We start from the raw sequence: 27,841 nt of genomic DNA, 5'->3' as shown, positions 1-27,841 counted from the left end.
CTGGGTCCAACAGCATCATTGGCACCAGCTTGCCCATCCGGCAAAGCTGACACCTGCGGGGTGGGTGGTGGGGCCATGTGACATTGCACCCACATGCGTGAGTGTGACAGCACATTGCAGGGGTGCAGGCAGAGATCTGTGGGGCTCGGCAGGCTGCTGGGGTGGGCTCAGGCACAGTTCTCATCGCGTGGCACCAGCACGGGTGGGCTCCCTCAGCTCAGGCCTGACCCTACCAGCTCCCAGCTCCGGTGCAGTGGTGTCGTGCTGCAGGCTCGGCTCCCCAGGAGTGGGGCTAGGTAGGGATGCCATCGGGCTGTCCCCGCGCTCCATCATGGTGTTGCTCCTCCTTGACGGCTACGCAGACATGGAGTTCCTGGAAGTGCTGACGGAGCACCTGGACCGAGTGCTCCTGGTGCGCGGTGGGGGCCGGGAGGTCATCACCATCTACTCCTGAAATATGGCGCGCAAGAGGTTTGTCTGCACGCTGAGAGCCCCGCCACCCCTTTGCACTGTGCTCCTGGAGGGGAGGAGGGAAGGCCTGATGGCAGCCGGTGCGCAGAAACTTCACCTGGCTTTGGCCGTGCCCCTGATCTCTCCATTCGAACTGCAGCACCAGATCTTCCGGGAGCATCCAGCACCAGAGCAGCTGTTCCTCATTGCAACATCACAGCACTGCTGTCCTTGTTTATATATAAATATATACACTGTACCGCGGACTGAGCACCAGAGCCCAGCGCTGCCGCCACCACCCGTCCCCGGCAGGGCCAGCCCTGCTGCCAGCCCCAGCGCTGCTTCTTGCAGCCCCCGGCTGGGCAGGAGGGTGGCTGCGTCGAGACGGGCGCCCGGCCCCACCGTGCCGCTACCCCTGCGTGAAGCTTGGCTGGACGCGCCTGTGCCCTGTGCCCGCCTGTCGCTCGCGCCCTACCTCCCCGTGGAGGCGCTGGGAGAAGAGAGAGGCCACCAGCACGCTTTCCTCGCCGGACGCTCCTCTCCCCACCTCTGGCAGCGCTGGGGGCTGCCTCCCCTGGCACTGCCCCCCCGGCCGCCCCTCGCCACCATGGACCCGGACAGCCCCACCTTGCTGCTGCCCGACTCTGGAGGCCGTGGGCCGAGCTTGCGGAGATGCAGCGTGATGGTTTGGAGGGGGCAGAGGGTGGGGGACAGCTGCGGGGGGTCGGGTGCTGGAGTGCAGCAATCTGTGACAGCATGAGCCCCGGCCTGGGGTGGGTGGGGGGTGCTCCCTGTCCCCTTCCCCACTGACTCCAGGATCTCTCTGCCCTGGTGCTCTCCTGGTGCTTGTGCGACGGTCACGGTGTGGAGCTGCAGTGTCCGGAGCCAGGCAGAGCCCCCGCCCTGTGCAGCATGAGCTGGAGCTACTCATGTGTGCTGCTGACCCTGGGAGGCACCAGTGCCTGCTCTTGGCCCACTCCCCTGCCACGCTGCACTGGGGAGCACTGGGGGCTCTCAGGCCCCCAGCACCTGCACATGCGTCTGGGTCCCCCCATGCCCTGCTGTGCTCCCTGCTGCTGCCCAGGGCTTCGCTGCTAACCCAGCCCCAGGCAGTCGCAGACGTGAGGCTGTAGGAAAGTCCGGATCTGTGCATAGTTTGAACATATGCAATGTCTGTTTGCTTGGTCTACAGGGCCGGACCCCACAGCAAAGGGTGACTGTAGGGGTCCCACTGCCCCCCCCAGCATCACAGTACTCCCTCACCCAGCTGGCCAGGGCAACCTAGGCACTGGCCACGTGGCCGCTGCAGCCCAAAGCCTGTCCCCTCCTGTGAGCCTGCGCCGCAGCAGGCAGCCCCTGCGCACAGGCAGCAGAGCGCACCAGGACAGTTCAAACATGTCTCACCTTTGGCAGCAGCTGCAGGGTTGTCCCCCATTGTCCTCGCCCCCTGCCCCTCCCCCCCCCCCCCCGCCCCCCCCCAGCATCTCTCATTCCAGAGAAACTGAGGAGCTTTTAACAAATGTGAATGGTTCCAGGAACCACGCAGGAAGCGGTGCCGAGGGCAGCCAGGGCGCCCACTGGTGCCTGCCCCGGCCCCATGTACATAGTGTACATAATACAGTACGTGTATTTTTAAAGTGATCATATTTATGTTAATAGAACCAGATGAAGTCTATATATAGAGATCTATATCTATTCTGAGAGATGCAGGGCTCTGCTAGCACCAGGCCATGGGGACGGAGAGCCGAGACAGGCTGCTCCTGCACGAAACAGGCACCCATCCATTGCACCGAGTGCTCTGGAGCGGTGGTGAAGGCTACAGCCTTCCCCGGCCACTGGCAGCCCCTGGGAAAGGGCCAGGTTGCAGGTTCATTCTCTTCTCAATTTAGCTTCTTAAGAGTTTTCAGGGAAAAGAAGTCACAGACTTTTCTGAATTTGTTTCACAGCAGATTTGAGCTTCCACTCAAAGTGCAGCCTGCTAAGAGTTGCCCTCTCCCGGCAGTGCTGGCTGCTCTGCACCAGCCTGGCCCAAAGCAGCAGCGCTTTGTTCCCCGGCCAGAGCTGAGCCCCTGCGCTGGAGCGCTCGCTTCCTCGGCCCTCCCAAACCGCTCCCCAACGCTGTCCTGCACCGCAGCAGGCACCACACGACCTGCAGCCTCCGGGCTGGCGCAGAGGGAGTGGGTGCTGCCACGGTGTCCTCGTGGGTGGCCTGGTAGTGGCTGCTTCTTGACTGGCACGGCTGGTCCCAGCGTCCGGCCCCCTGCCTGCACATCCCTCCTGCCTGCTGAGAGCAGCTGCAGCCCTCGGCTCCTGCCTCACTGAGGGCAGGAAACTCCCTCTGCACTGGGCAACTCCACTCCCCTACTCCTCCAGGTCCAGGCCAAAGCTATTTTGGGCTGCTGTGATAAAAAGCACTGGGTTTTTTGATTTTTTGGGTTTTTTTTTTTTTTTTGCTTTAAGGTACTACTTGGACACACTCCCAGACCAAAACCAGCCCCAGCTGCACATCTGTGCCTGCTCATATCTTGCTCCTACATTTCCATCACTCCCAAAGTGCCTCCCTTCTCTCCAGCAGCAGCCACAGCCAGGCTTTCTGTCACGATAGCTCAGCTATCTGCACAGCTGCATCGGTCTGTGTTGCAGACTCTGGTGTGGAAGTTAGTCCCAAGGGCATGGGGAGCTCAGTGTTTACAGGAGGTGACCGTCAGGGTGAGCTGAGACCTGGTTTTGGCACAGGAGCTCCAGGTTGATGAATGGTGCAGATGCACAGGGCAGCACTCTCTGGTCCTGCCGCTGCCTCAGCCGCTCAAAAGCAGGCAGGCGTCTGCAAGTGAACAGTTCCTTTATCTTTGGGAAGGGGCAGCCCCACAGGAACCAGAATTTGCCAGTGTCTAGCTGCTCTGCCCCTTGGAGCTGGTCCTACACCACCACACACAAGCTCACCTACTGTTTCCAGCCTCCCAAAATTTCTTGAGGCACTTCTGCAGCAATGGGGGAGGCATGCACAGCAACCTGCCCACTCATCTCATGTGCTAGCACCACGCTTGTTGGGCCTAGAACGCTTGCCAGCTGCTCTGCCTCTTCTAAAGATGCCACCCACTCCCTGCAGTCACCTTCTAATTACAGCTTAGCTGTTGCCCCGCCGTGCTGCTGGGCCTGCAGCTGTGGGTGCTGTCCCACTGGTCCCCCTCCCGCCGCGGTGCAGGGCCCGAGTGCAGAGGCAGGTTATGCACAGCAGCCGCCAGCGCCTGCCTCCGCTGAGGCCACGCACACCATCCACTGTCGGCAGCGTCGGGGCAAAGAGCTCTTCCTTCGGCCGCAGGTACAGGGCAGCAGGGAGCAACGTTGTCGAGCAGCGGTGAGGCAGCAGGCCAGGGCATGCTTCTCTGCTGAGAGCTTTGGTTCATCGCCTCCCCAGCACCACCAGTGGATCCCATTGCCCCTTGGCACCACTTCAACACCCCCCCCCCTTCCCCCCGCTCCAGTAAAGCTGCGGTCCCAGCTTCCCCAGGGAGCAGGGAGGTGAGCCCTTCCTATCACTACTGCTGAAAAAAGGAGTTCCCCTTCCTCATCCTCCAGCAAGAGCAGGGACACAGCTCTAGACAGAGCCAGGGCTGCCTCAACACCCCTGCCAGGCAAATTTGGCTGTGGCAAGGAAGGTGCTGGTTTCTGCAGCGAGTTCTCGCTCGCTGTTGGCTGGAGAGGGCCAGTTTTAGCAGACAGCACTGCATGTTAGTTTACAAACCCAGCCCTGCACGTTTGGCCTCTGTGAGTGTTCAGTTTCCCCATGGAGCACCCTTCTGCTGTTCCACCTTGGTGAAGACAGTGTCCTCCTCTGGTAGACATGCAAGTTCCTTCTTGGCACATGCGCAGACACGTTTCGGTTTTTTTGTTCCGGACAGGAAGGTCTTGACCCCCCCCACACACCCGAGTTTGTTTCACAGGCAGGCTGCTGCCAGGAGCAGCGCTGAGCAAACGTGCCCCACCAGGACAGTGGGACGGCAGCGTGGCCCACAGCAGGTGGAGAGCACGCACAGCCACAGCCGCATTCAGCCAGCACGCAGCGCTGGGCCGGCGATGGCGTACGCTCCAGGTCCTGCTGCGGGAGAGGTGAGCGGGGAGCTGCCCTACCCCTGTCAGCTGGGCAGGCGCAGGCCCCGCGTGCAGCAGCGGCAGCAGCAGCAGGCGGCAGCTCACGTCGCTGCAGCCACCACACGGTACAGGCACCGAGCCACACGACAGCACTTGCAGGAGGCGCAGGCAGCGTCCAGCCTGGGTCGGTGTTGGTCTGTGGCTGGATGAGAGGAAGGACTAGATACTGCACAAGGGTTAAGAGTTGCACTAGAAGAGTCAAGACCCTCCTCTGTGTAGCAGGACTAAAAACTAGCAGAAAGACCGAAAGGTCTGAGATTTGCTGGTTACAACACTTTCTGTGCTACATGTGCAATATATTTGTTATGAATGTTATCACAAAGTCAGTTCATTCAATAATCTTTTAATCACTGTAGCTAGATGTTCTACGTCCATTCAAGTGACTTTTATTCGAGTGCAATATTTCAATAGACATGTAGTGACCTAGTACGCTTTGTGTTTTAGAGAATCTGTGTGCAGAGCAATGCAATTAAGTTTAAAACCTTGTAAATAAAACAGGTTGCAAACCAAAAAAAAAAAAAAAAAGAGTATTCAGCTTGCATTTAATTTCTGTGAGTGTTTCAGTATTGTGCATTAGGCCGCCACAGTACAGACCCTGTGTTCTCTGTGCAGGTATTAATGGAGGAGTGGCTCCTCGGCTGTTGAATGCTCCCTGTTAATGCTTTACTGCTTTAACTGTATTCATTTTTCTAGACTCCTGTCTGCACAAAATGCAATAAATGATTTTATTACACCCTTCACTACTTGCATGGGGAGTTTTCACTTGCTTCCAGGGTCTCCACAGCTATTTTGCACTTGGCTGCTACCATTTCCCTAACAAGGAGCAAGCCCTGACAGGGAGCAGCAGATCGCAGAGGAAGCAAAACATCGGGAGAGGAACAGCCTCTCCCAAGTGCCAGTTGCCATGTTTAAGCTCACGCAAATTTCTGATCACCCCAGCAAAGCTGCTTTACCTGTCTGTGGGGTTGTAGAGATGGAGAAAGGGATCTAAAAAAAGAGACTGGAGGAGGAAAGATGGCAGACATACTTCCATCCAATTTCAGGTTGTGTAGTAATGGCAGCACAAAGTCAAGAAAGGACAGTGCTAAATGCCCAGGGAGTTGTAGCCCTGACTTTGAGCAGGCCCTCCTGGAGACTATGCTCAGGCACATGGAAAATAAGGAGGTGACTGGTGACAGCCAACACGGCTTCACTAGGGACAAATCGTGCCTGACAAACTTGGTGGTCTTCTATGATGGGGTTACAGCGTCTGTGGATAAGGGAAGGGCAACTGATGTCATCTACCTGGACTTGTGCAAGGCATTTGACGCTGTCCCGCACAACATCCTTGTCTCTAAATTGGAGAGACATGAATTCGATGGATGGACCACGCGGTGGATAAGGAATTGGCTGGATGGTCGCACTCAGAGTTGTGGTCAACGGCTCAATGTCCAAGCGGAGAACGGTGATGAGTGGCATTCCTCAGGGGTTGGTACTGGGACCAGCACTGTTTAATATCTTTGTTGGCAACATGGACAGCGGGATCGAGTGCACCCTCAGCAAGTTTGCCGACGACACCAAGCTGTGTGGTGTGGTTGACACGCTGGAGGGAAGGGATGCCATCCAGAGGGACCTTGACAGGCTGGAGAGGTGGGCCCCTGTGAACCGCATGAAGTTCAACAAGGCCAAGTGCAAGGTCCTGCACGTGGGTCGGCACAATCCCAAGCACGACTATAGGCTGGGCAAGGAATGGATTGAAAGCAGCCCTGAGGAGAAGGACTTGGGGGTATTGATTGATGAGAAGCTCAACATGAGCCGGCAGTGTGCACTTGCAGCCCAGAAAGCCAACCATGTCCTGGGCTGCATCAAAAGAGGTGTGACCAGCAGGTCGAGGGAGGTGATCCTGCCCCTCTGCTCTGCTCTGGTGAGACCCCACCTGGAGTACTGCCTCCAGCTCTGGGGGCCCCAGTACAGGAGAGACATGGAGCTGTTGGAGCGAGTCCAGAGGAGGGCCATGAAGCTGATCAGAGGGATGGAGCACCTCTCCTATGAGGACAGGCTGAGAGAGTTGGGATTGTTCAGCCTGGAGAAAAGAAGGCTCCGGGGAGATCTAATTGTGGCTTACCAGTACCTGAAGGGGGCCTACAGGAAAGATGGAGAGGGACTGTTTATCAGGGAGTGTAGTGGCAGGACAAGGGGGAATGGGTTTAAGCTAGAGGAGAGTAGATTTATACTAGATGTTAGAAAGAAATTCTTTACTGTGAGAGTGGTGAGGTACTGGAACAGGTTGCCCAGAGAGGTTGTGGAGGCCCCATCCCTGGAAGTGTTTAAGACCAGGTTGGATGAGGCTTTGGGCAACGTGGTCTAGTGGAGGGTGTCCCTGCCCATGGCAGGGGGTTGGAACTAGATGATCTTTTGAGGTCCCTTCCAACCCAAACCATTCTATGATTGTATGATTCACGCAGCAGCCATACAATTAACAGCAACTGCAGCACAGACACAGGACCAGCTGCTGGTCTGAGCACACACCCTCCCCTTCCACCACCAGCAGCCGGAGAGGCTTCGGACCTCTCACGCCAGCCCGTGCCGCATGCTGCTCCAGTGCGTGGGTCCCTCAATGAGCTCCAAGTCCACTGTGCGAGTAACTATCTGTGAGGTACTTCAAAACCCAAGTGTTGTAACTGGACAGACAATATTCTGGGCAGTGTCTGACACAGCTTATCTGGAAGAAGAGAGTAACGGCAAACACATTGAAATAATGTGTTCCAGTAGTACTCAAACTGTCAAGTGTCAAAAATGCAACAAAACGTTTTTCCTGTCTTTTTATTAAAAAGTAATGTCCTCTTGTTAACAGCACAGAGAGAAAAAAAATGCTACAACACAAACCACCTGGGACAAAGAAAAATCCTCTGCTTCAAGAACACCGCTTTCTTAGTTTCTTTCGGTTCTCTGCAGGAAGCCTACAGACTCTAAGAAGGCCGTGATGGGGAGGACCACATAGTTAAGAGACGCTTTGTGTTCTGGTATCAAAGTATGTTACTGGTTAAAAACATGGTGAAGAATCACTGCCTGATTTTCCACTCAACTGTCCGCTGCAGCTACTGAAGTGTTGAAAAAAATGTATAAAATTATGATATTGCATCTTGGCACTGCCTCTCCACCTTAGATGGACAAAACACCCGTCAAGCAGTGAGATGAAGTTTCAGAGAGCAGACATTCACCACCTGGTAACTGGCTGCAGGAATTCCCAAGGGAGGGCCAGCAGCACATCACCCGGGCTGCGGCTGAGCTGTTGGGCTACCGTAACCAACCATCCCACAGCAAAATTGTAGGAAAAGGAAATTTATACACCAAATTTAACAGATTGATCTTAACACTGACTACACGGTGTAGAAAAATTGACAGACCATTTGAAATCTCTGCTTTGGCTGGAAGCTCTTGCATTTCAGATCTGCCATGGTATTCAGACCAAAGCTGCCAGTTTCCGTGAGCTGGGTGAGGTGAGGAGCATTTCTCTGCCTCACTCTGCCAGGATGACTGTCCAGCTACGGAAGGACCAAACGGCACAGTCCCGGGTTACTGAATAGTACTCAGGCGTGTGCTTCATGAGTTCAGCTGCTAGCTCTACCACCATACTTTCCAACTGGCTTATATGCCATTAAAAAAAGAAATAAAAAAAGATATCCAAAGAAAAATAGTGCCCATTCCAAAAAGGTGGGTCTCCAAAAAGGCCCAGCCAGTGTACTGCTCTGTTCAGTCCCCCTACTTCCTCAAAACCACTGACCCAAAACTATACTAAGGCCATTTAGCGAGACCAGACTGCATCGCAATGTGAAGATGCACCAGCTACTGGAAGTGAGGAAAATGCAGGAGGACCATCATTGCAGCAGCTTCTGGGACCGGACAAAACAACCAATTATCCAAAGCTGCTCTTAGCACATTGTGCCACTGAGAAAATAGAGCATACTTCTCCAAACACTGCTAACCAGACCAAGGTGAGGAAGGGCAGCGCTAGCAACAGTCAGCAGCAATGCCACTGGGGGTACACTCTCGCCAAAGTGGAGAGGACATGCATATCCAGGGGCATCCATCCCGTGTCAAGGACAGGAGACTCTTTAAACAGCTGGAAGTATGGAATGGCAAAGGGAAGGGGAAAGGGCCTGACAGCTCAGCTTTAATAGTGTCGCTGGTAGGAACCCATAGGTTGCTGGGCTGAGGACCCTGCTCGCCCCTGGGCCACGGTTTGGCTCACTAGGTGGGAGAGTGCAGGACCGCTCTGGATAAGGGTGTCCAAGGCTTTCTGTACACTAGGGTTGTCAAAGTTGATACCAGAAGATACTGGCCTTTGAGCAGGTACGTTGCCAGGTGCAGGGAGGCGATTTTGGTGCTGACCATAGAGCGACTGAGCTTGTGGAGGAGCTCCAGGTCTTGGACCTGCATTTCTTGAAGGGCCTTGGAGAGCAGGAAGCTGCGTGCTTGGAGTCTGCAATCTCTGCTGAGCCTGGTTTAAATTTCCAGCACCCATCTGTGCTGACCGGGCTTGACCGCTGGCCATGTTAGCAAAGTTCTGGTTTGGAGTGCCACCCGAAGTGCCCGCAGAGGCTGCAGAACTGCTGTTCGCTACAGCAGCTGCTGCCGCTGCCGCCCCGCTGTTGAAGAGACTGAGGATTTTTGCTTGAAGCTCCTGCTGAGGATTAGAAGAGGACACTGGAACAGAAGGAGCAGAGACCAGAGGCTGTGAACCTTGATGAGCCTGAGAGCTTGGAAGGCTGGACTGACTACCCAGAGATGATCCTGAAGGTGCCCCCAAAGACTGTCTTGACATGGATGCTGGGAAAGAAAGGAAAAAGGGTTAAAGCTCTGAAAATGCCCTTGATGGGGCACCTAAAAAACCCTAGTGAAACGGCTACCAAAGGCACAAGCATCAATGAATACCCACCCTCTGAACAGGAGAGCTACCCAGCTCTGGGGAACCCAAACCATTCAGCAGAACTGTTGCCCTTCGTGTAGCAGCCAAACCAGTTATGGCAATCCCGTGGCTTCCCTGAGAGAATCCAATCTAAAAGTCCTTTCACATGAAAGATCTGAATCATCTCAGGACTCCCAAGGACACATCCATCTCAATAAAATGAGGTGCTGTATGAGGAAGTTACGATACCAGGACTCCTCTGCAGTCCCAGGACTGTTTTCAGGTCCCAGCCCAGAGAACCCACAAACCAAACGATTAATAATAGCCTTGTCTGGGGCTGAGAAACTCACCTTGCAGAGAATCAGTGCTTCCCCTCAGTAACCGTTCCTTCCGGTCTCTCAAGTAATTAATTACTTTATCAGTCTCCTCAGCAGTTAGATAGCGATTGTCTGCCAGCAGGTTCAAGAGAGTCTGAATCCCTGGAGGGTGACCTCCTCTGACACCCTCCTCCATGGGGGGTGGGCGCTCCCGCTCCTGCAGAACAGCTTCATCTGCCATCTTGGCAGCCTGCCGGGCGATTTCCTCACGCTCCTTCTCCCGTGACTCTGTTTTGTAGCGTTCGTAATTCCTTGCCACCAGCACCATGGCATCAGCTTGGGGCATGTTGCGGTGTTCTGCACAAGGAAAAGAAACGTTTTAAGTAAACCAAAGTGATGTCAACAGGAGGTGCCTCGCCTCATGCACACCAGCACATCTCATTCAGCAGGCAGGCACTGCTTTGGGATTTAAAGCGTAGACTTGGGAAGCTCCCTAGGCACACAGGAACAGTTCAATTTCCTAAGCCAACAGAAGGCTCAAGGCTATCACCTGGCAAGGCCATCCTTTCCTTCCATAGCTGGGGGCTCTGAGAAGATATTGGATCAGCCCAACAAATATTTTTCTTGCCTCTCACCCAATTAAAAGGGAAAGGAGCTCCCTCTACCTCTCACATAAATTCTCCATGCTCCAAGAGGAGACAGCTGCAGCCCTTCTACTGCTAAAGCCTTGGATACATCCAAAACTTGCCCTCTGAAGGCTGCTGACGCTTCCCAGAGCAGGACAGTGATGGGAACACTTTTTGGTTCTGTACTTAAAACAGTGTGTGTGCATGCAGGAGTTGGGGAGGAAAGGAGCATTGGCTCAATGCCACATTGCTGCTTATGTTTACTACTCTGGGGCAATAAGCAGCAATCAAGTTCTTCTGTAATACAATGAATAATGGTCAATTCCAACTTTTTTTTTTTTTTTTGCACTTGCCTTTTAAAATTTTTGAGGTCATTATTTCCACCTCACAAAGCACACGCACAAATATTCCCCTGAACACAGATTTAAGCAGGGAGATCAAAAAAGAAGGCCTTTACCTTCCAGAAAGTGTGCAAAGCTCTGGGGACCTTTTCTGCAGATCAACGAATCCTGCCACCCTTTTCCTCGTAACAGGAAACTAGGGTTCATTTTGACATTACGTTTTGCACAAGTTGTGAAAGAGTTCCCTGAAACTAATGTGAATGGAAAGGTAGCCATGTGCAGTTCGAGTGAGCATATTTAATCTCTAGAAAGAGCTGTGGATGAGCTAATGATTGGGGTTCTTATCAGATTTGATACACCGTTAGATCCAGTAAAGAAGAGAAGCTTTAGTGGGAGGACGGGTGTTAAACTGAAGGAGTTAGAGTTAAAACCAAGGGCAGCGGAAAGCCCGGTGAAAGTGTGTGTGAGCTGTGTTTGTGCAGGAAATAAGAACCCTCCTATCACATCTGCATCTGATGTTAACCCAGGCTTCTTCAGTCCATAAGCACACAAAAACCGGTGACTGTGCACTCAGAAGTTTACTCTCCCAGATGAACCTCACAAAACATTACTTGAGAACACAATAAGGGAGAAATAACCTGATCAGAACAAAAGGCTGCTTTCTGAGATCACATTCTGACAAGATGTTTTTTTAATACCTAAACCCACCCTCATGCTCACAACAATCAAGTCACACCCTGAGATGGAAACTGATGCAAGAAGTATAAATGGCACTAAAATGCTAAAAAGGTGGAGCATGTACACCAAATCACTTTATAGTTGTATCTTTTTATAACTTCCCAGTTTCACAATCAGATCTTTACCTTGACCGAATATGCTATCCTTATTCCATTTTCCTTAAATCACATTTGGTGTTAAAATCTGTGCTGTAATTTGTCACATTCCAAACATGCTCTCTTTGAGAGCAAGAACAGATAAACTGAGGTTGGACTGGTATTACTCAGAAATCTACCAAGGCAAGGCAGGCATTTCTAGAGCGGGGGTTCATGACTCGCCCTAAGATGCAAAGGCTGGCAGTGTTAGGTGCTAAAAACGCAGCCGAGATTCTCTCTTTGGCAGAAATTAGACAGTCCTTTTGAGAAGGGACAAATAAAGTATTATGGAAACTTTAAAATAATGATATTCACATTTATGACATGGTGTCAAGTCATTAATAACTACTTATGTCACAGCAAGGATGAACTTTGTCCTGTGCTTGAAAGAAAGTGTTCTAAAGCAGCACTTTGAGTGGTTCAGAGTGACCACAGAGCTACATAGCTCACTGAGACCTCAGTACCTTGTGGGGTGCCAAACATGATGTTAACAGTGCAAGAGCGGTGAACTTGATGCTGCTGGGTGATGACAATGGCAAAAGGAGAGCCTCCTCTGCTCACATCGTCCAGGGCTTGCGTCAGTGACATCTCTGTGTTGAGGAAGATCAGGTCCACTACCATGCCCAGATCCCGCACCTTCCGCCCCACTGACTCCGCGTACTCCCTACCACAAAGCAAAGCCAGCAGAGTTTAACAAGTCAGTCACATACACAAACAGAAACCCTGGCACATTCACCCTCTCCGTCATCTCAGATTTGCTTTTCTGATGGCTTGCCAAACTTCATAGTGTTTAACAGGACAGTATTAAAGCAATCGCATTACAATAATATAAAAGCCCATATCCTACCCTTATTTTGATCTGAATCAGTCATTTCAGTTTAACTGATTACAAATCAAGCCTCAGCTTAGCTGAGAGAGAGAGTGTTTGCAACAGGATTTACACTATTTAAAATTTGCTTACATATAAACGTGTTTAAACTGAACTCATTGAGGTAGTTTACACCTGCAGAGATCTAAGGGGTACACAGCAGAGCAGCTAACCTACTGAAGTCAGTTACTTGTGCTACGTTCAGTATCTTAACTGTTCAAATGTGCCTTATCCTAATTCACTGTAGCACAGACCAACTTCTGGACTTGAAGATTAATTTTCAGAGCACAACTACCCATCCATAAACATTCCCTTGAGTTCCAAATACATTTTATCTTGCTCTTTCGTTCTACTAGCTGCTTTCTGCTCTAACATCTGCTGTGCATCAACACAGCATCCATGGATGCGCTGTTCCTGTGTCCACTGCCCTGCAGACTTCCCATTCCAAACACAAACCATAGCTCGCACAGCTTAAAGTTTTCAAGTCTTTTTTTAAGCTTACTATATTCAGTACCAAAACTGCAATACTGACTGTATATGCATTCTGAGAAATTTAGTCTGCATATACACACACCTTTTGAGAGAGGTTCAATTTATCATCTTTGGATGTGAACATTGTAATGGTCACTAAACCTGTCCTCCCCATCAGGATTTCTAAGTTACACCGATTTCTAAGGATTTCTAAGCTACACCGATTGCATATCTAAGTTATTTGGGAGTCATCTTTCAACAGGTCTATAGTAGGTGACAGCAATGCTTTAATACCCAAGATTTATTAACATGCTCCAGGTCTTAAGGTTTGTAGCTGTTACAGAACAAACAATCCTTAGGATATTAAGCTGATCCTCTTGCACACAAAAAAAATTCTCCCTGTATCAAGTAGAATAACTTGTGGTCTACTAGAATATCTTCCAAAGACTTTTAGTCACCAAAGGATAAAGAATCTAAAATTTCCTTTCAAGATTTGTTCCAATAGGTAATCAACTCTGTTAAAAGCAAACTACAGGAGTCTATTTCTAGTTTCACTACTTCCCTTGTTCCAATTTCCTGCTGTCTTCCACCACCAGATCAGACAAGAGCCAGCTCTCTCTTTCTGCCTGACAGATAGAACAAGTTAAATAAAAGTAACTCTTGATCCTTTTTCTGATGGGCTAAGGAGACAGAGCTTTACATTTCCCCTTGACAAACATCTTCTTCAGACCCCAGCCCAGATTTATGATTTATTTACATCTTTGCTATTCTTTAATATATTTATTTGTAAAGATACAGACATCAGACTGGTGCCATCATTACAGCCCCCTCCCACTGTACCAGGCAAGGTGTACCCCTCTGTTCCCAACACAGCGCCTGCTCTCCAAACTAAGGACATACTAACGTTTTTGACACAAGTCCCTTTGACTCCTAAAATTGTTTTAAATCCTTACATTCCAAGAGAAAGCACGCTATTCTACAGGGATGTCTTGCATTTTTGTTTCTAGATAAACAATCTTCTATTTAATCCAATAAAAAGACACACTGTGTTTGAGTGGGGACACCTCAGTAAGTGTTCAGACTGCCACATGAGATCACCCTGATTACTACTTACCCATGCTTTTGATATCGTTTATGACTACTTTCAGCAGTGAATTTGGACTTCTTGCACATAGGATTAACGGTAATGACAGGTATCTGACCTAGTAACCAATCTGACAGGAGCTGTGAAACGAACACCCCCACAACTCCACCCCAATAACTGCTCTGTACTACATGCTGGTTGGCACATATTAGTAAGTTCTGTATCATTCAACCCATGAAGAACAAGTACAAGCCACTATAACCTGTTGCAACAGTAGGCTGATATTAAGAGTAGGTGGAAAATATCGGGAGAAGGTATAGTGATAGGTAACAAGAAGGAAATAAAAGTAAAGCACAAGATAAAATATTTCTCCATCTCATTAAAATATATTCCCAGAACAGCAGCAGGAGCTGTAGCTTTCTGAGGGCTCTAAAGCCATGCTCCTCAAGAGCAACCTGTAAGACAAACAACCTCAAAGCAGGACTAAGTTTAATTCCATTTTCTTCTACCATGCAATAATAAAATTGGTCATAACCATTTTCTTACTTCGTCTGTTTATTCACCACTATCACAGAACAATCCACAGGTCTCTCTGCATCAAAACGTCTCTTGATTTCCTCGTAGTACTGACGGTACAGCTCCTCTCGGCGCCGCTCCTCACGCTTCAGACGGTCTGAAAGCAAGCCACAGGGACAGAACAAATAATGCCCTTTGGACCTGCTTGGAGAGTCACAGAACACAGTGCACTTGGCACCGCAGGCATCTCCCGCATCCTCCCAGAGGGAGGATGTGAATCTGCCCATTATAATGTTACAGGTACTCACCATCTGAATTCACTGGTGCTCTATCAAAATGCTCTTTGTAACGGTCATAATAAGAGTCATCCTTCCGCCGATAGTAGTCTTCAAGGCGAAGGTAACGGTCATAAGCTTCATCTCGTCTGCAACGTTTACAGAAGCAGCAAAGGTTTCCATGCTCCAGCGCAATTTCAGGCAATAACTTTGGCCAATGCATTGCACACAGACCTTCCTCAAGTTTAATTTCTGAAGTGCCCACCTGCTCCCCACAACACACAAAGCAGGCACCCAACTGTCCCCAGTCAGAGCAATTTCCTTATCTTAAATGCCTGACACCACTCAAACCAGTGCAGCCATTGAGGCAGGATCACCATAAAAACACGTTGGCAAACACAATCCCGCAGAAATTACCTGTATAAAGGGTCCCGAGGGTCTCTCATGTCCCGTGGATCTCTCATGTCCCGTGGATCCCTCACATCTCGTGGATTCCTCATATCCCGTGGATCTCTGTATCGATCATACAGTGGCTCCCGTGGGTCACGAAGATCTCTAACATCACGAGGGTCCCGCAAGTCTCTTGGATCCCTGACATCCCGTGGGTCTCGCAGGTCTCGTGGGTCCCTGTGGTCTCTGGCGTCCCGCATGTCTCTAGCTCGGATGTCTCGAGTGTCTCTGGAATCTCGCCCATTTCTACCATCCCTGCCATCTCTGGGGTCTCTCCGTGGGCTCCCCCGAAGAGGGGAGCGGTCACGTCTGGCATCTCGGCCATCCCCGTAGGCATATTGCTCTCTGAGGAAAACACCAGGGAAATTCCATTAGACTGCTAATGACGTGAGTACTGTTACCCCTGTTCTCCTACCTGAGGTGCAAATGCAACCCTTCTCTCAGTAGCTGAATCCTCCCTCCTATCCCACAACAGCAAGAATTGCCCAAAGCCCATATTTGTTGAAGCAGCCTGGAGAAGTTTCTTAATTCCAATGTTTATCATAGCCAAAGCAAGACCCAGAAAGCTCCTTAATGGAGCATCACTAAAAGTGTAGAGCACCTGTGGAAGAAGCGAACAGGCACCTCAGAAACCACCATTTCAAGGCCTCCGGCCTCAAATATCAGGCACAGATCATCTACCAAACAAGTTTTTGCAAATTCTTTGAGAGACTTCAAGGTGTTGGAGCCTAATACCCACAAATATGCAATAGCCAGCATTCAAGGGATCCATTAAATTCACTAGTCAATGACAGCAGCATACCTGAAATAACTTGTTATTGGCATGTGATTAAAAAAGGAGCTTGTTGTGAGCAAAGACACTGTAGGTTCTGTGTTGTGGTTGGGTTTGTGCTGCTAGCAGAAAGCAATGATAGCTACCGCTGTGTCCAGGATTTGAAGGGATAGTTTCCGTAGAAAGCCAGTCTTATGTTTACGATGCCACATGTTAAGAGGGTACTAAACCCAACCAGCATGGCATCCCCAGCAGCAACAGGCTTCTCTGTCACATCTGAATGATCCATCTCATTCAGACTTTGCACTGCACCATCTTCAGAGGCAAGAAAGAATAACGTTCCGGTCTTCATCTTTTCCCAAAACAGTAGTGTTTTTCCAGGTCATATTTTGTTTTCCAGAAAAAAACCAAAACTTTCACTGTAGTCTAAGCCAAACATAAAAAAATCTTGCAGAGAAATGACTGAGCTTCATGTATTTGAATGCTGTTTTTCCAAGATACTGACAACCATTGGAAAAAAACCCAGCTTTTTGAATCTTTTTATTTCCAAAACTTGACAGACTTTGAGAGTTCTCTACCAGCCTCATCTAGTTTATGAAAGATAAGCAGAACATAAATCTGGTTCCACTACAGTGCATTCACATACTAGTCACCTGGAGAGAACCACAGGAGCAGTGAGTTCAATGTCAGGTAGAGCAGACAGTAAGGAGATGGATGTGCAGCATCTGTGCATGGACTGCGGTGGTTAGACACCCAGCTGCGCTGGGGGATACACAGCAGCACTGCCATTCTCTTTTTTTTTTTTTTTTTTAATGTCAGATACAAAACAGATCTTGAGGCAAAACAGTGCGTTGCCACCAAGAGCATACATAGGCTCCTTCTGGAAAAGAAACACTGTACTTGCACACAAACAAGTGTAAACTCCTTCAGCCTCTTGGACACACAAATCCACTTTTTTGTTCATGATCTGTATTGAAACCACATCCCATGAGAGATACACGTCATCGCCCCCTTCCCCCCAACCTACAATGAACAATGGCAGAAGCTCAGGGGAAACTTCTGATTTGCTCTAATTGATATTGAGTAACTGATCTTTCTGTAGCTGTAAGACTATATAGCAAAACAGCCAGATGCAGGGTAATTGTTTGGCATATGACATTTATTCCAGCTGGAGCGGGGGTGACCAGAACAGGCCACGTTCATTATCTGTAGAGACAAAAAGATCCAGAATGAACAACGCACAACTGCGACAGAAGTACCGACGTGGCGCGGGTCTCCTCTGCTCTTGCCTCTGCATCGCTGCCCTGCTGCTTGCAGAGAGGCAGCAGCACGAAGGCGCAGCAGTCTTCTGCTTCCGCGCCTGTCACCACTGTCCAACTCCCACAGCATCAGCACCATTGCCCGCATCTGCTCAGGACTCTGCACCGCTGTCCCAGCACTGCCGCCTCTAGCACAGCGGGACTGCGCACCCCAGCATCAGCAGCCATTGTTCACACGCCTGCAGCACAGTCCAGAGTCCATCATCCGCCATCTGTGCATCTGCAGCCATGATCTCATTGCCATCCGTGCCCATGGTGCTACTTGGGACCTGGTGCTAGTGACACAGGATGGCCATGGTGTCTGCAGTGCCCGCTGGAATCCAGTGCCTGTCACAGTGTCATCAAAGCCTTTGGCAGCCATGGTGGGAGTCCGCTCTACAGCCCGGTGCCCATGGCACCACTGCCCACGGCTCTCACACCTCCAGTGCTCCTTAGGGCCCAAGACATGGGCAGCTGCTCTTGCACAGATGCAGGATGACACAGGTCCCAATGCCCACGGCATCAGTGCCTGCTGCTTGCCCCTCTGCAATGTGGTCCAAGGACCAACACTCATGGCATAGGTGCCGGCCTCTCATATTGAGTGTTGTCTGGCACCTTCAGCATTACGCACCTGCAGTGCCACCGAGGCCAAAGATGTGCCATCAGTGCCTGCTGCTCATGTACTTGCAGTATTCTTGGGCTCCTCGTGCCGGCACCAAGCACACCTGACACTGCCCGGGTCCAAGGCTTGCCACATCTGTAACGGGAACCCCCAGCTGTGTGCCCGAAGCACTTCCTGGCAATGCCCACGTGCTGGTCTCTGCAAGTGTATTTGGCCCTGTGCACAACAGGGTAAGTGCACAACATACAAAAGATTGAGACGATATCAAGGATTGCAGCTACTCATTCTCTGATTTTTGGTGGTAGATGTCTTGCTAGTTGCACTTTTCTCCCATTTTTTATAATTTAACAGGTGAAGTTAGTAGAGCACACCACACGTGGGAGCTTGATTACCTTCAAGTCCGACACACAACACTCCTTTGTGTGGAAAGCTTTACAGTATAGACACAGAAGATGCACGCCTTATACCAGAGTGTAACCATGGCACGTCTTTGTGCGCTCCCTAGTAATGCCATGGAAAGGAAACCGAAGTTATCTTCCTGTGACAAGACAGTCCGTGTCTTCTCCACTTGCCTTGACTTCACACACAGAGGATGTGCAGGAGCTGCACACAGCATGCCTACCGAGGGGTGGGAAACCAGGAGAAGCTGGCAGGTACACTCTAACTGTGCAGAAGGGCACTGGTTCCAGGTACTGACAACACAAGCACACATGCAGACAGGACAGTGCAATAGAGATGTTTGCTTTGTCTCATGCTTCGCTTGCATGTTCTTTTCCAGTCTCATTTCAGCACTGGAAGCTTTCGACATCAGAAGAGTCAAGATCCTGAAGTCCTCTGCAGCATGACACTGGGAATGCTACAGCCCCTCGGCATTCTCTAGATATGTCTTGGCTTCTCTGATACTTGAGGCAGGAGCAAACATGAAGTGTATTCTTCCTCACAAGTCTCTTACAACCTGTGCTGCAAAACATAACGCTTAGCTGTAGTAACAGCAGCAGACACGAGGTTTCCCTCGTGCCTCCTGAGGTGTCAGCGCCAGAAGGGCTCTTAGAGGTGGAGCAGCCATGTTCCGACTGTCACGCTTGAGCGTCTCCATTTGACTGGGGAGGTGGTGGTAGGGAAGAGACACAGACATTTAGCACAGGCTGCTGGGCTCATGCCCTAAAAGCCTGACCTTCTTAGTATAACTCACTGCTTCCAGGTACTTTACCTTCGTGCCGGACTGGACCTTGATGAAGCCTTATTCATATTTCTTCTTTCCGCTGCTTTAATATCTGTAAAGAATAATCAACCCATCTGTTCAATGCTATGGAACAAAAAAAAGATCATCAGCACAATTCAAATGAAAGCAACTTAAGCTCAACAACATCCAGATGGTGCAAGAAAATCCATTCAGCAGACAGACATTGTCACTTTGACAATTTTTTATTAAGTTTAGATGGTACAACATAATGAAATTTTTATGGATTTCTCTGACTTCAAAACAGGGTGGGCAGCTTGGGTGAACTTTTAACCCTTTATGTTCAGGCCTACATCCAGACTCTTCATTCTGTAAGAGAAACTCTTTCTTCTGCAGTCTATGAGCGAGCAGAAAGCAACTCATGGACTCTAGGAGAAAAAGCAGAGTCTGAAAATCTCCGAGAAAGGAAGCTGATGGCCAGCACAGTCTTAAGTTCACAGCCAGTCCTGTTCAATGGAGCATGCCGCTACCCTTGTTGAAAATAATCCAAGGGTTCCCAAGTGGCACGTGCAACTGTGTTCCAAGGGACTGCTGCAGCATTAAGTTGTACAGCCTCCACCACTGAGGAAACGGGATCCAAGGAGCCTGAAGCACAAGCTCCTTATGAAGTCAACATGGTGCATTCAAAACACCACTGTTAACATGATGCAAACTGATGCAACGGATCAGAAATTTGAAAATTGGTTGGCTTCTGAGCATCTCCATGAAAAACACCATGAAGTGAAATACAAAGAAGTAAGAGAGCTGAAGAGACAGAGTCTTGTTCTCAACCAGAAAAAGTGAAGTTGCCCAGAACTGGCAGAGACCCATATTGTTCTACTGTGAAGAAACAAAGCCCTCCGTAACAGCTGATTGAAGATGAAATGATGTACTGGAAGGGGGCAAGAACAAACAGAAATGACTTCGGATCTTTTAGTCTGAGAGCCTTTTAAGGAAAAAAGCAAAACAAACTTAGGTCCTATCTGCTCCCTGAGAATCTATTGTCAATAAAAATTTCTTATTAGATATTTACATTAGCTACTTTCAAAGCTCTTGCGAGCGAATAAATGTGCCACAATGCCTTTAGGCAAACTTAGTCTTAACATCTTCTGCAACTTCCCAAACTATCCTTCATTACTTTCAAGATTAAAATTAGAATTAATGGATTAGTTCTAATTTTTGTTCTTGTTGTCAATCAAGAAGCAGCATGTTCTCTTTTTGAAGGGGGGGAGAGAGGCAAGCGCAATCTGAACGTTAACTACAAATGCAGCATAACAACATTCACAGGACCACAAAGCAGTCTCTCCACCATAAAATACAGCTGAATTGTCTACTGTCACAAACTAAATTTGAAGGACATTTATTCCCTACATAGTTTTACTCATTAAAGATATGAAAACACTTCTATGCATTTCTGGAAGTATTAGTATAATGCAACACTGGAGTTAAATTCTCCCAAAGCCTTTTACCTTGTTGTGTTATTAGCAATTGTATTTAATACTCAGACTGCATAACTGAAGCAGCTGTTCTCCTTGCATTTATTTTTTAGTTGAGAGTTTTTTCCCCTTAAAGTCAAGTGTTATCTTTAAGCAAGACACTATCTGCTTTCTTTGGTTTAAGATTATTTTTATTGTCTGTTTTAAGATGCAGAAACCTATTATGATTTTTTTACACTCAATACCATACATTTCTTTCAAATAAAAAACTATGTATTTAAACCTGAACAAAAATATTTTACTAGAAGAAAAAACACCTTTGACAGGGATCCTTCTCTTGTGCAAAATGAACAGATTTAATAACACTTTATTTAATGCCAACAGCATTTACAGGTTAAGTATTTGAACATTGACAAAACTTCTGAGGAAAAAAAAAGTCTTCTGTCTTGTAGGATTTTGAGATGACAGGGCCACTGTAATCATACAGCGTAACCTTCTGAATAAACACGGGTGACAAGAGTTTCTTGAATCACATTCCTATCTCAAGTGCAGCAGTGGCATTGAACTAGAACTTATCTTTTAGTAAAACATCCAATTCCAATTTAATAGTCTTCAGAGCACAGAAACCACCAAAGTTCCAATAAGTTATTCCAGAAGTAAATTACTTTGCTGTTAAAAGAAAACTACTTATTTCCATTTAAGGACTTGTCATACCTATAACTACCAGATTAAAACTCACTTAACTCCAGGTCTGTCTGTAACACACAGATCACAACACTCCTTGATCTTGAGGCTTTTACTAGGCTTGTTCTTCAACTCTTTAAGCCTTCTTCAGATTTTTCTGAGGCTTCTCCAATTTAGCATTATCCTTTTGAACCAGGCATACCAGAACTGAACACAGTATTCCAGCAGCAAAAACCCACAAGTACAAAAACCTCCCTGCTTACAAATCTGTGTTTTGTACAGCTAAGGATGACAAAACCATTCCTGCTAGGTGCAGATCTTCCTTTTTAGCTTTACTGAAAGCTCAGTTCTGCCTGCATCCAGCTTAGGAAGAAGTCCAGGTCATTTCACCATCAATGACTCAATCTTCATTATTTCATTCTCTCTTTTTAAAAGATGATTGTGTGTTTTCTTTCCAAGTCACTTATAAAAGCACTGTATGGCCAGGAATCAATTTTTCCAGAACACTATTCAAAGCACTGACCAATTCCATCTATGTTATGCTGAGATTCATTTGAAATCCATTTAACCCTATGTTGGTTTTAATAGTTCTATTTTCTTAATCAAATCAAACATCTTACAGAAGTCTTTTACATCAACACTGCTACTTTCAGCCATAAAACTTGCAGTATCATAAGTTAGTTAGACAGGATTTATTTTGATTGGCATTAATTAATTCACTTCTCACTGAGAGTCAGGTGAAAGAATACCTTCGTTACCAGGGGCTGATGCCAGGCTCATCCCATTGACACTGCCTATTGGCACATCTGCAGCGCTCTGCTAGGTCCCTGGAAACTCCCTAGTTTTCCAAAGCTTGTGGAAAAACAACATTAATAGCCTAGGCAGGTCTTCATTTCCCTGAGCCTCATAGATGTTAGATTTAATTTTTTGGAGAGCTCTAGTTTTGGTAGCTGCTGGTTTACCTTTTTTAGTCTCCTACTGAAATGGAAACTATATCAAAACTGACACCTTCTGCCTCTTCAAAAACAGCAGAAACATTAACTGAAGACTAGGTGGTCCTTTCCAGTGAGAAATTTTATCATTTCCAGACAGTTACACCTCAGCTTCTAACACAGCCACAGTTGTTCCTATTTAAGCTTCTACACTTCGACAATGCTGGCCATAATTTCTTCTTTTGTCCTTCTACCCTCCTTGTCTATTTGCTTCCATTTCCATCTTCAGGCTCGTCTTTCCTACTGTACACACACCTTCCCACAAGTTATTTATTGCTCCTTTCATTCCTTCCTAAGTCAAACTGTTTTTTCTTTAAATTAGCACAGGTTTACTTTGAAAGTAACTTTTTCCTTGCATTTAATAGATTACTCTTAGATTTCTAACCATTCATTTCTGTTTAAGTTTGCTCCCAGCACATTTAGCAGAATTATTTTCATCTTTATGAAAATGGCCTTTTTAAAGCATCTGGTATTTATAGCACTGCTTACAGATTGATTTCACATGTGCAAAAAAATCCAAGTTAAGATTACTTATCTAAGAAGCCGCTGAGCACTGCAACCAATTCCTCTGAACCTTTCAAGATGAAGCCCAATACTGGTTCGCAAATGTTTTTAAAACTACACGGATGAGATTTCAATGATTGCTTTCCAGGGCTTACATGTCAAACAGTTTCTTACACAGGGTAATAGAGCTTTTTCAAATACTAACACATAAAAATAAGTTCAGAGTAAGACCTAGGTAGCAAGAGAAAACACTGCAGATGAACCACACAGCACTTACAGCAAGTAACTCAGAAGGCAAATACATACCTAGTAAAAGTGATTTTAGACTTGCGCCAGGCAAGTTTCACATAGTGATCTTTCCAGAGAGCTTTAAAACAAAAGCACTCTTTCTACCAGAACGCATGCTAGGGTCAGTAGGAGAGCACCGATCAGTTTTCCTTACCTAATCTATACCCTTTATAAAGGCGACCCTTCTCACCGTCCAGAGCGGCCTGGACATCTTCTAGACGGTCATACTGCACGAACCCATAGCCATGGTACATGCTGAGGGCTGGAAAAGTTAACAGCAGGGCAAGACCGGTTACAACTAAGGGACAGTACTAACCCGCACCCAGGCCATCACGTAACCCCACCAGGTGAACAAGCAAAGGGGCTCTACCCAGAAATGACTATGCAAGTTTCCTGGGAAAAAACAAATCTACCGGGATCAAAATGCAGAGCTTAAAGACTCTGAAATATATTTCATAGATCAACTTCCTTCTGACAAGGCAGTGACCAAAATACAGCCCATGAAGTGACCAAGGTTTGATTAAGAGACTATGAAGTCACTTGAAAGAGTATTGTAACATCACACTGCAACCCCAAAAGCTAAAACATAGCTTATATATATATATGCATTACGCTTCAGCTGTACTGAAGGAATCACTTTTTCAGAGAAAACGCAGGCAGAGAAAATTATCATTAAAAGGTCACTTTTTAGGAACAACATTAGTCACTCCTCCCATCAAACAGCAATGTGACAAGCATGAAAGTTATATTTCTCACTGAATTCCCAGCCACAAAAAGGCATAAGATAATATACTAACCCCTGATTTTGCCATATTTTGAAAATATCTCTTCCATTTCTTCACGAGTCATGTGGTCTGTGGGCAAATTGCCGACAAAAAGTCTTCTCTCTAAATCCTGAGGATTGGTGCTGTTAGTGAAGTCGCTCTGTTTGATGCTATTGCTCTTGCGTCCTCGAGCCATTTTGCTTTCGTTCCAAATCCAACTCTTCGCAAAAAAGAAAAACGGCCATGCATATAATTTCAATCCATGACATTAAAATTAAACTGGAACAAGATTAAACTTAACAGCTTTGCAGACTAGAAGCCAACTGGGTCTGCTTGACGCAAACTTCACTCCAGAGAAATCTTAATACAAGGGATATAGAGGTCTGGCAAAAATGTATACCGCAGCATTTTGGCTGAGCTTTTCTGTAATACTGAAAGGTAGTAAACCTAATTATTTTGCAGATAAATTTTAATGGTTTAACTCCAAACTAAGATAACAAATAAAACTCATTTTCCACTAAAACATCTTAACTTTAAGCTTTTCAATACACCCATTGTTGTCGTATCTATTTCTTCAGTCCACTGGTAAGAAGTGTTGAAATTTATGCAACATTTTAATACGCAGAAAGGAAACACTCATCGCAACATTACATAACAGGACCCAAATATTTCAATACAGGCTTTGAATGAGACACCAGGAAATACTGTTTGAATGTTCTTAAGTGACCACACTCAGATCCCTTTACTAAACGTGAAATTTCAGCTTTCCAATACCAGAAAACACTGTTTCTCATTCATACCCCTACTAACCAGCATATCCTTGTCCCCACAGAGACATCAGCTCCCACAGAAGGCGGGTCCACAGCTGGGAATTTAACCACCCCACGTAAATGCTGTACCGCTACCTCATCTCCCCCCATACGGCAAAAGTACGCCTTGTTAACCCACACTATTGCAGACAAAGCTGGAGCAGTCAGCAACATTCACTGCAAATTTACCCAAAGAATTACACCACAAAACCCTCCAACAAACAAACAAACAAACGTAACAAATTCTACTGAGCCAACAAAAAAACCTCTGCCAAACTCCACCCAGGATTCATACTTTCTGGTTTTAAAGTTACCATTACATAAAGCTTAAAAAAGTAAAACACCGAAACTGCCAAGATTAACTTGAAAGTTTGCAAACTATTTAATAAAGTTGTCATATTTCCTAAACATTCATCTACAGGAATGCAGGGCAGGATTTTCTAACATGTAATAATTCTGGAAAAAGAATGTATCAAATTGAATGAAATTGAATGTATCAACAGAAACTTTTACTGTTCATCATGAGATGCCTCCAACCAACACACTCCCTAACAGTAACCTATATTTGCTACAATTTAAAAGTAGCCTATAAATAAATGAGTCAAACATCCAAAAATACAAAACACTTTTACATAAATACTTCTACAACACTTAACTGGCATGAAAAATACATCTACTCCAGATTTGAGACATAAAATTTTGGGGTTTGCACCTTCCCCCCCCCTTTTTTTTTCCTTTTTTTTCTTCCTTTTTTTTTTTTTAAGATTACATTTGTATCACTTTTCTTCTTCTTTTAGGAAGCCCTCAGGGATGGGAGGCAGAGAACGCCTCCCTGTCTAATAAACTTTTTAAAGTAAACTGAACTGCCAGAACAAGGACGAGGGAAAAATCCCAATACCGAAACCAAAATCAAACAAAAAAAGTCCTTTCTTTTACCACAGTTGCCTCAATCCTCCTGTAAGTTTGTCCGCCCACACAGTTTTACCTCCCCTGTCAGAAGTACCAAATCTTGTCCCATTTTTCCATATAGAAGCACTAGACTTCTATTCCACTATTGCAACTCAAGTTCTCATCAGCTGAGGGGAAAGAAGTTTTCAAAATTCTCCCAAAATAATTAAGCGGCTATAAAACACGGAACGACCCATCAAGTCCAAGTTCCCATTCAGAGCAGGGTGATGTCCAACTTGGATCCAGCAGTCACAGCCTTCTCCAGCCGGGCTCCAAGCACCCCCAGGGATGGGCACTCGGAGCCGCTGCAAGCACCCACTCAGGCAGCACGACCTGTGCACGCAGTCTCGGGACATCACGTATACACACAACAAATGGATGTCAACGAGACCTGTAAGTGCTCCTGGCGGGACGTTTCACTTTCAGTATAAAAAGCAGTAAGAAATTCCCTTTTCTGTTTCCTAAGAGTGGGGATAGTAAGGAGTGGCTGGGGAAGACGATGCAAGAGCTTTCCATATGAAGAAAAACTATTTTTTCCACTTGCAAGTCATTTTCAAAACAAAGCAATAAATCATAAACACTCAGCTTGAATTACTAGAGAACTTTCATATAGGAGCATTTACTGTCTCTTACCATTTTCCACTTGGTAGATTACATAGTTAAGGGCCATTTACTAATCGTAAGACCAGAATAAATGTTGTCCCAGCTTTAGGCACGCTACACCAGGTGAACAACTGATTGCCACATTAAGTCTTTTTCTACAAATGCAGCCAGAGAGACCAACTACGCACCTGGGCGGCTTAAAGGTGCCAATACCCCCATGCAGAAACCGAGCACCAGGCTGAACAGGTTCCTACAACAGGACAGCCCACAGCTTGTGTGCCAATAAATCCTCTGGAAGTTAATTAAAGCCACATTTCCCTAAAAATCTTTTACATAAAAGTTATTTATTAATAGCACTACAGCTTCAGAAAGCAAGACACAGTCAAAGTAGGATGTTGAAGCTAATTTGACGTGAGTGAAACGTTACGCAGAAGTCTGTAGGAAGTTCCCGGGCTAGGTGAAAAAAAAAAAAAAGCCACCCACCACAGAAAGGAACGGTGCTGAGGAGCAGTAAGCTTCTCACCCAGCACCTCTCAGCACCTCAGAGCCAAGCCCTGCCAGGCAGCCGCCCCAAATGCCTGGCCTGGGGCCAGGAGGGCCGTTCTTGGGCAGCGCCCACCTGCCTTGGTCCTCTGCACCCAGGACAGCAGGCAGACGCAGAGCTGCCCGCAAGGAAAACACTAACACAGAGAACACTTTCACCTTCCTGCCTGAGGACCCTGCTGCTGCTGTGAGAACGCAAGCCAGGCTTCTCCTCTCCTGCTCCGGCCAGCACCCTTGCCTCTGTCGGTACTCACAGCTTTCTCAAGCGGCGGTGAGGAAAAACCACATCCCTGACGCTTCACCGGTGGCCGCAGTTCTCACACGAGGCCGCAGGTGCTCCCTTGGGCCGCGCTCCCTGCCCATATCGCGATAGCACCAACGACATCACCCGTTGCACCTCTTGACCGGGGAAGAGACGCCTTTCAGCTGCGGTAACCCTGCGTACCGACCGGCCCCAGGCCGCCACGGGAAGCAAGGTGCCGCCCGCGGCCGGTGCCGCCCCCGCCAGGGGAGGGGAGCGGAGCGGAGCAGCTCCAGCGAGCCCGCGCTCCCCCGCTGCCATTTCCCGGACGCGCCGGGCGGTGAGGCGGAGGCGCGGCCAGGCCGCGGGGCACGCCCGGCCCCAGAGCGGCGGCCGGGAAGGACTCAGCCCTCCACAAGGTTTGCTGTGGTACGTCTTTTATTCGAACGCTCCGCGTAAAACCGCACCGCCGGCCCGGAGCCGTGGGGCCGCCACCACCGCCCGCCCGCAGACTTACCGCCGCGCCGGGCCCGGTCCGCCTCAGGCCGCCGCCCGCCAGGACAAAGGCGCCAACCGCCGCTGCCGCACGGCGATGTCGCAAAACGGAGGGGGGGAGCACCGCCGGTATGGCGACGCCTCGCGCTTTACGGCACGGCGCGCTGACGCACCGCTCGCCGCCATGCCTGCCGAGGCAAGAGCCCGCCGCGCGCGAGGCGGCACGCCTTACCTGGCTCCGCGCATGCCCCGCGAGCCGCCGCCGCAAGGCAGGCTGGGACTTGTAGTCCAGCAGAGGGCGGCGGGGCGAGGC

General features: G+C 48.1%; 2 protein-coding genes across 9 annotated transcripts in view; one reads left to right on the top strand and one right to left on the bottom strand.

Moving 5' to 3' along the window:
* SLC12A5 (solute carrier family 12 member 5) overlaps positions 1-5,342 on the top strand; it is a 33,697-nt gene extending 28,355 nt beyond the window's left edge. For 2 of the 3 annotated variants that reach the window (XM_054845621.1, XM_054845623.1), the window contains exon 26: positions 363-5,342. In XM_054845621.1, the coding sequence (XP_054701596.1) occupies positions 363-454 (92 nt within the window). In that variant the 3' untranslated portion in view covers positions 455-5,342. The remainder of the gene's footprint in view (positions 1-362) is intronic. The other variant, XM_054845622.1, reaches the window with a different exon arrangement.
* A 2,048-nt stretch (positions 5,343-7,390) lies between these two features.
* NCOA5 (nuclear receptor coactivator 5) lies at positions 7,391-27,647 on the bottom strand. Of its 6 annotated transcripts, XM_054845292.1 has the most exons (10): positions 27,551-27,612; positions 23,923-24,109; positions 23,280-23,387; positions 19,213-19,276; positions 15,278-15,655; positions 14,894-15,009; positions 14,616-14,742; positions 12,111-12,310; positions 9,841-10,164; positions 7,391-9,411 (listed from the first exon to the last, which is right to left on the bottom strand). In XM_054845292.1, exons 2-10 carry the CDS (start codon positions 24,083-24,085, stop codon positions 8,756-8,758), a joined length of 2,136 nt encoding a protein of 711 aa, XP_054701267.1. In that variant the 5' UTR covers positions 24,086-24,109; positions 27,551-27,612; the 3' UTR covers positions 7,391-8,755. The 6 variants fall into 6 exon arrangements, with proteins under 6 accessions (XP_054701267.1, XP_054701268.1, XP_054701271.1 ...); XM_054845293.1 differs by lacking the exon at positions 23,280-23,387; XM_054845296.1 differs by lacking the exons at positions 23,280-23,387; positions 23,923-24,109 and adding an exon at positions 16,113-18,957 and having other exon boundaries at positions 27,551-27,585.
* Between the last annotated feature and the right edge of the window lie 194 nt (positions 27,648-27,841).

Source organism: Grus americana, chromosome 17 (assembly GCF_028858705.1).
Source record: "Grus americana isolate bGruAme1 chromosome 17, bGruAme1.mat, whole genome shotgun sequence".
In the NCBI taxonomy this organism is placed as follows: domain Eukaryota; kingdom Metazoa; phylum Chordata; class Aves; order Gruiformes; family Gruidae; genus Grus; species Grus americana.
Note: the sequence above shows the minus strand (reverse complement) of the source record. Positions and strands in the feature narration are given on the sequence as shown.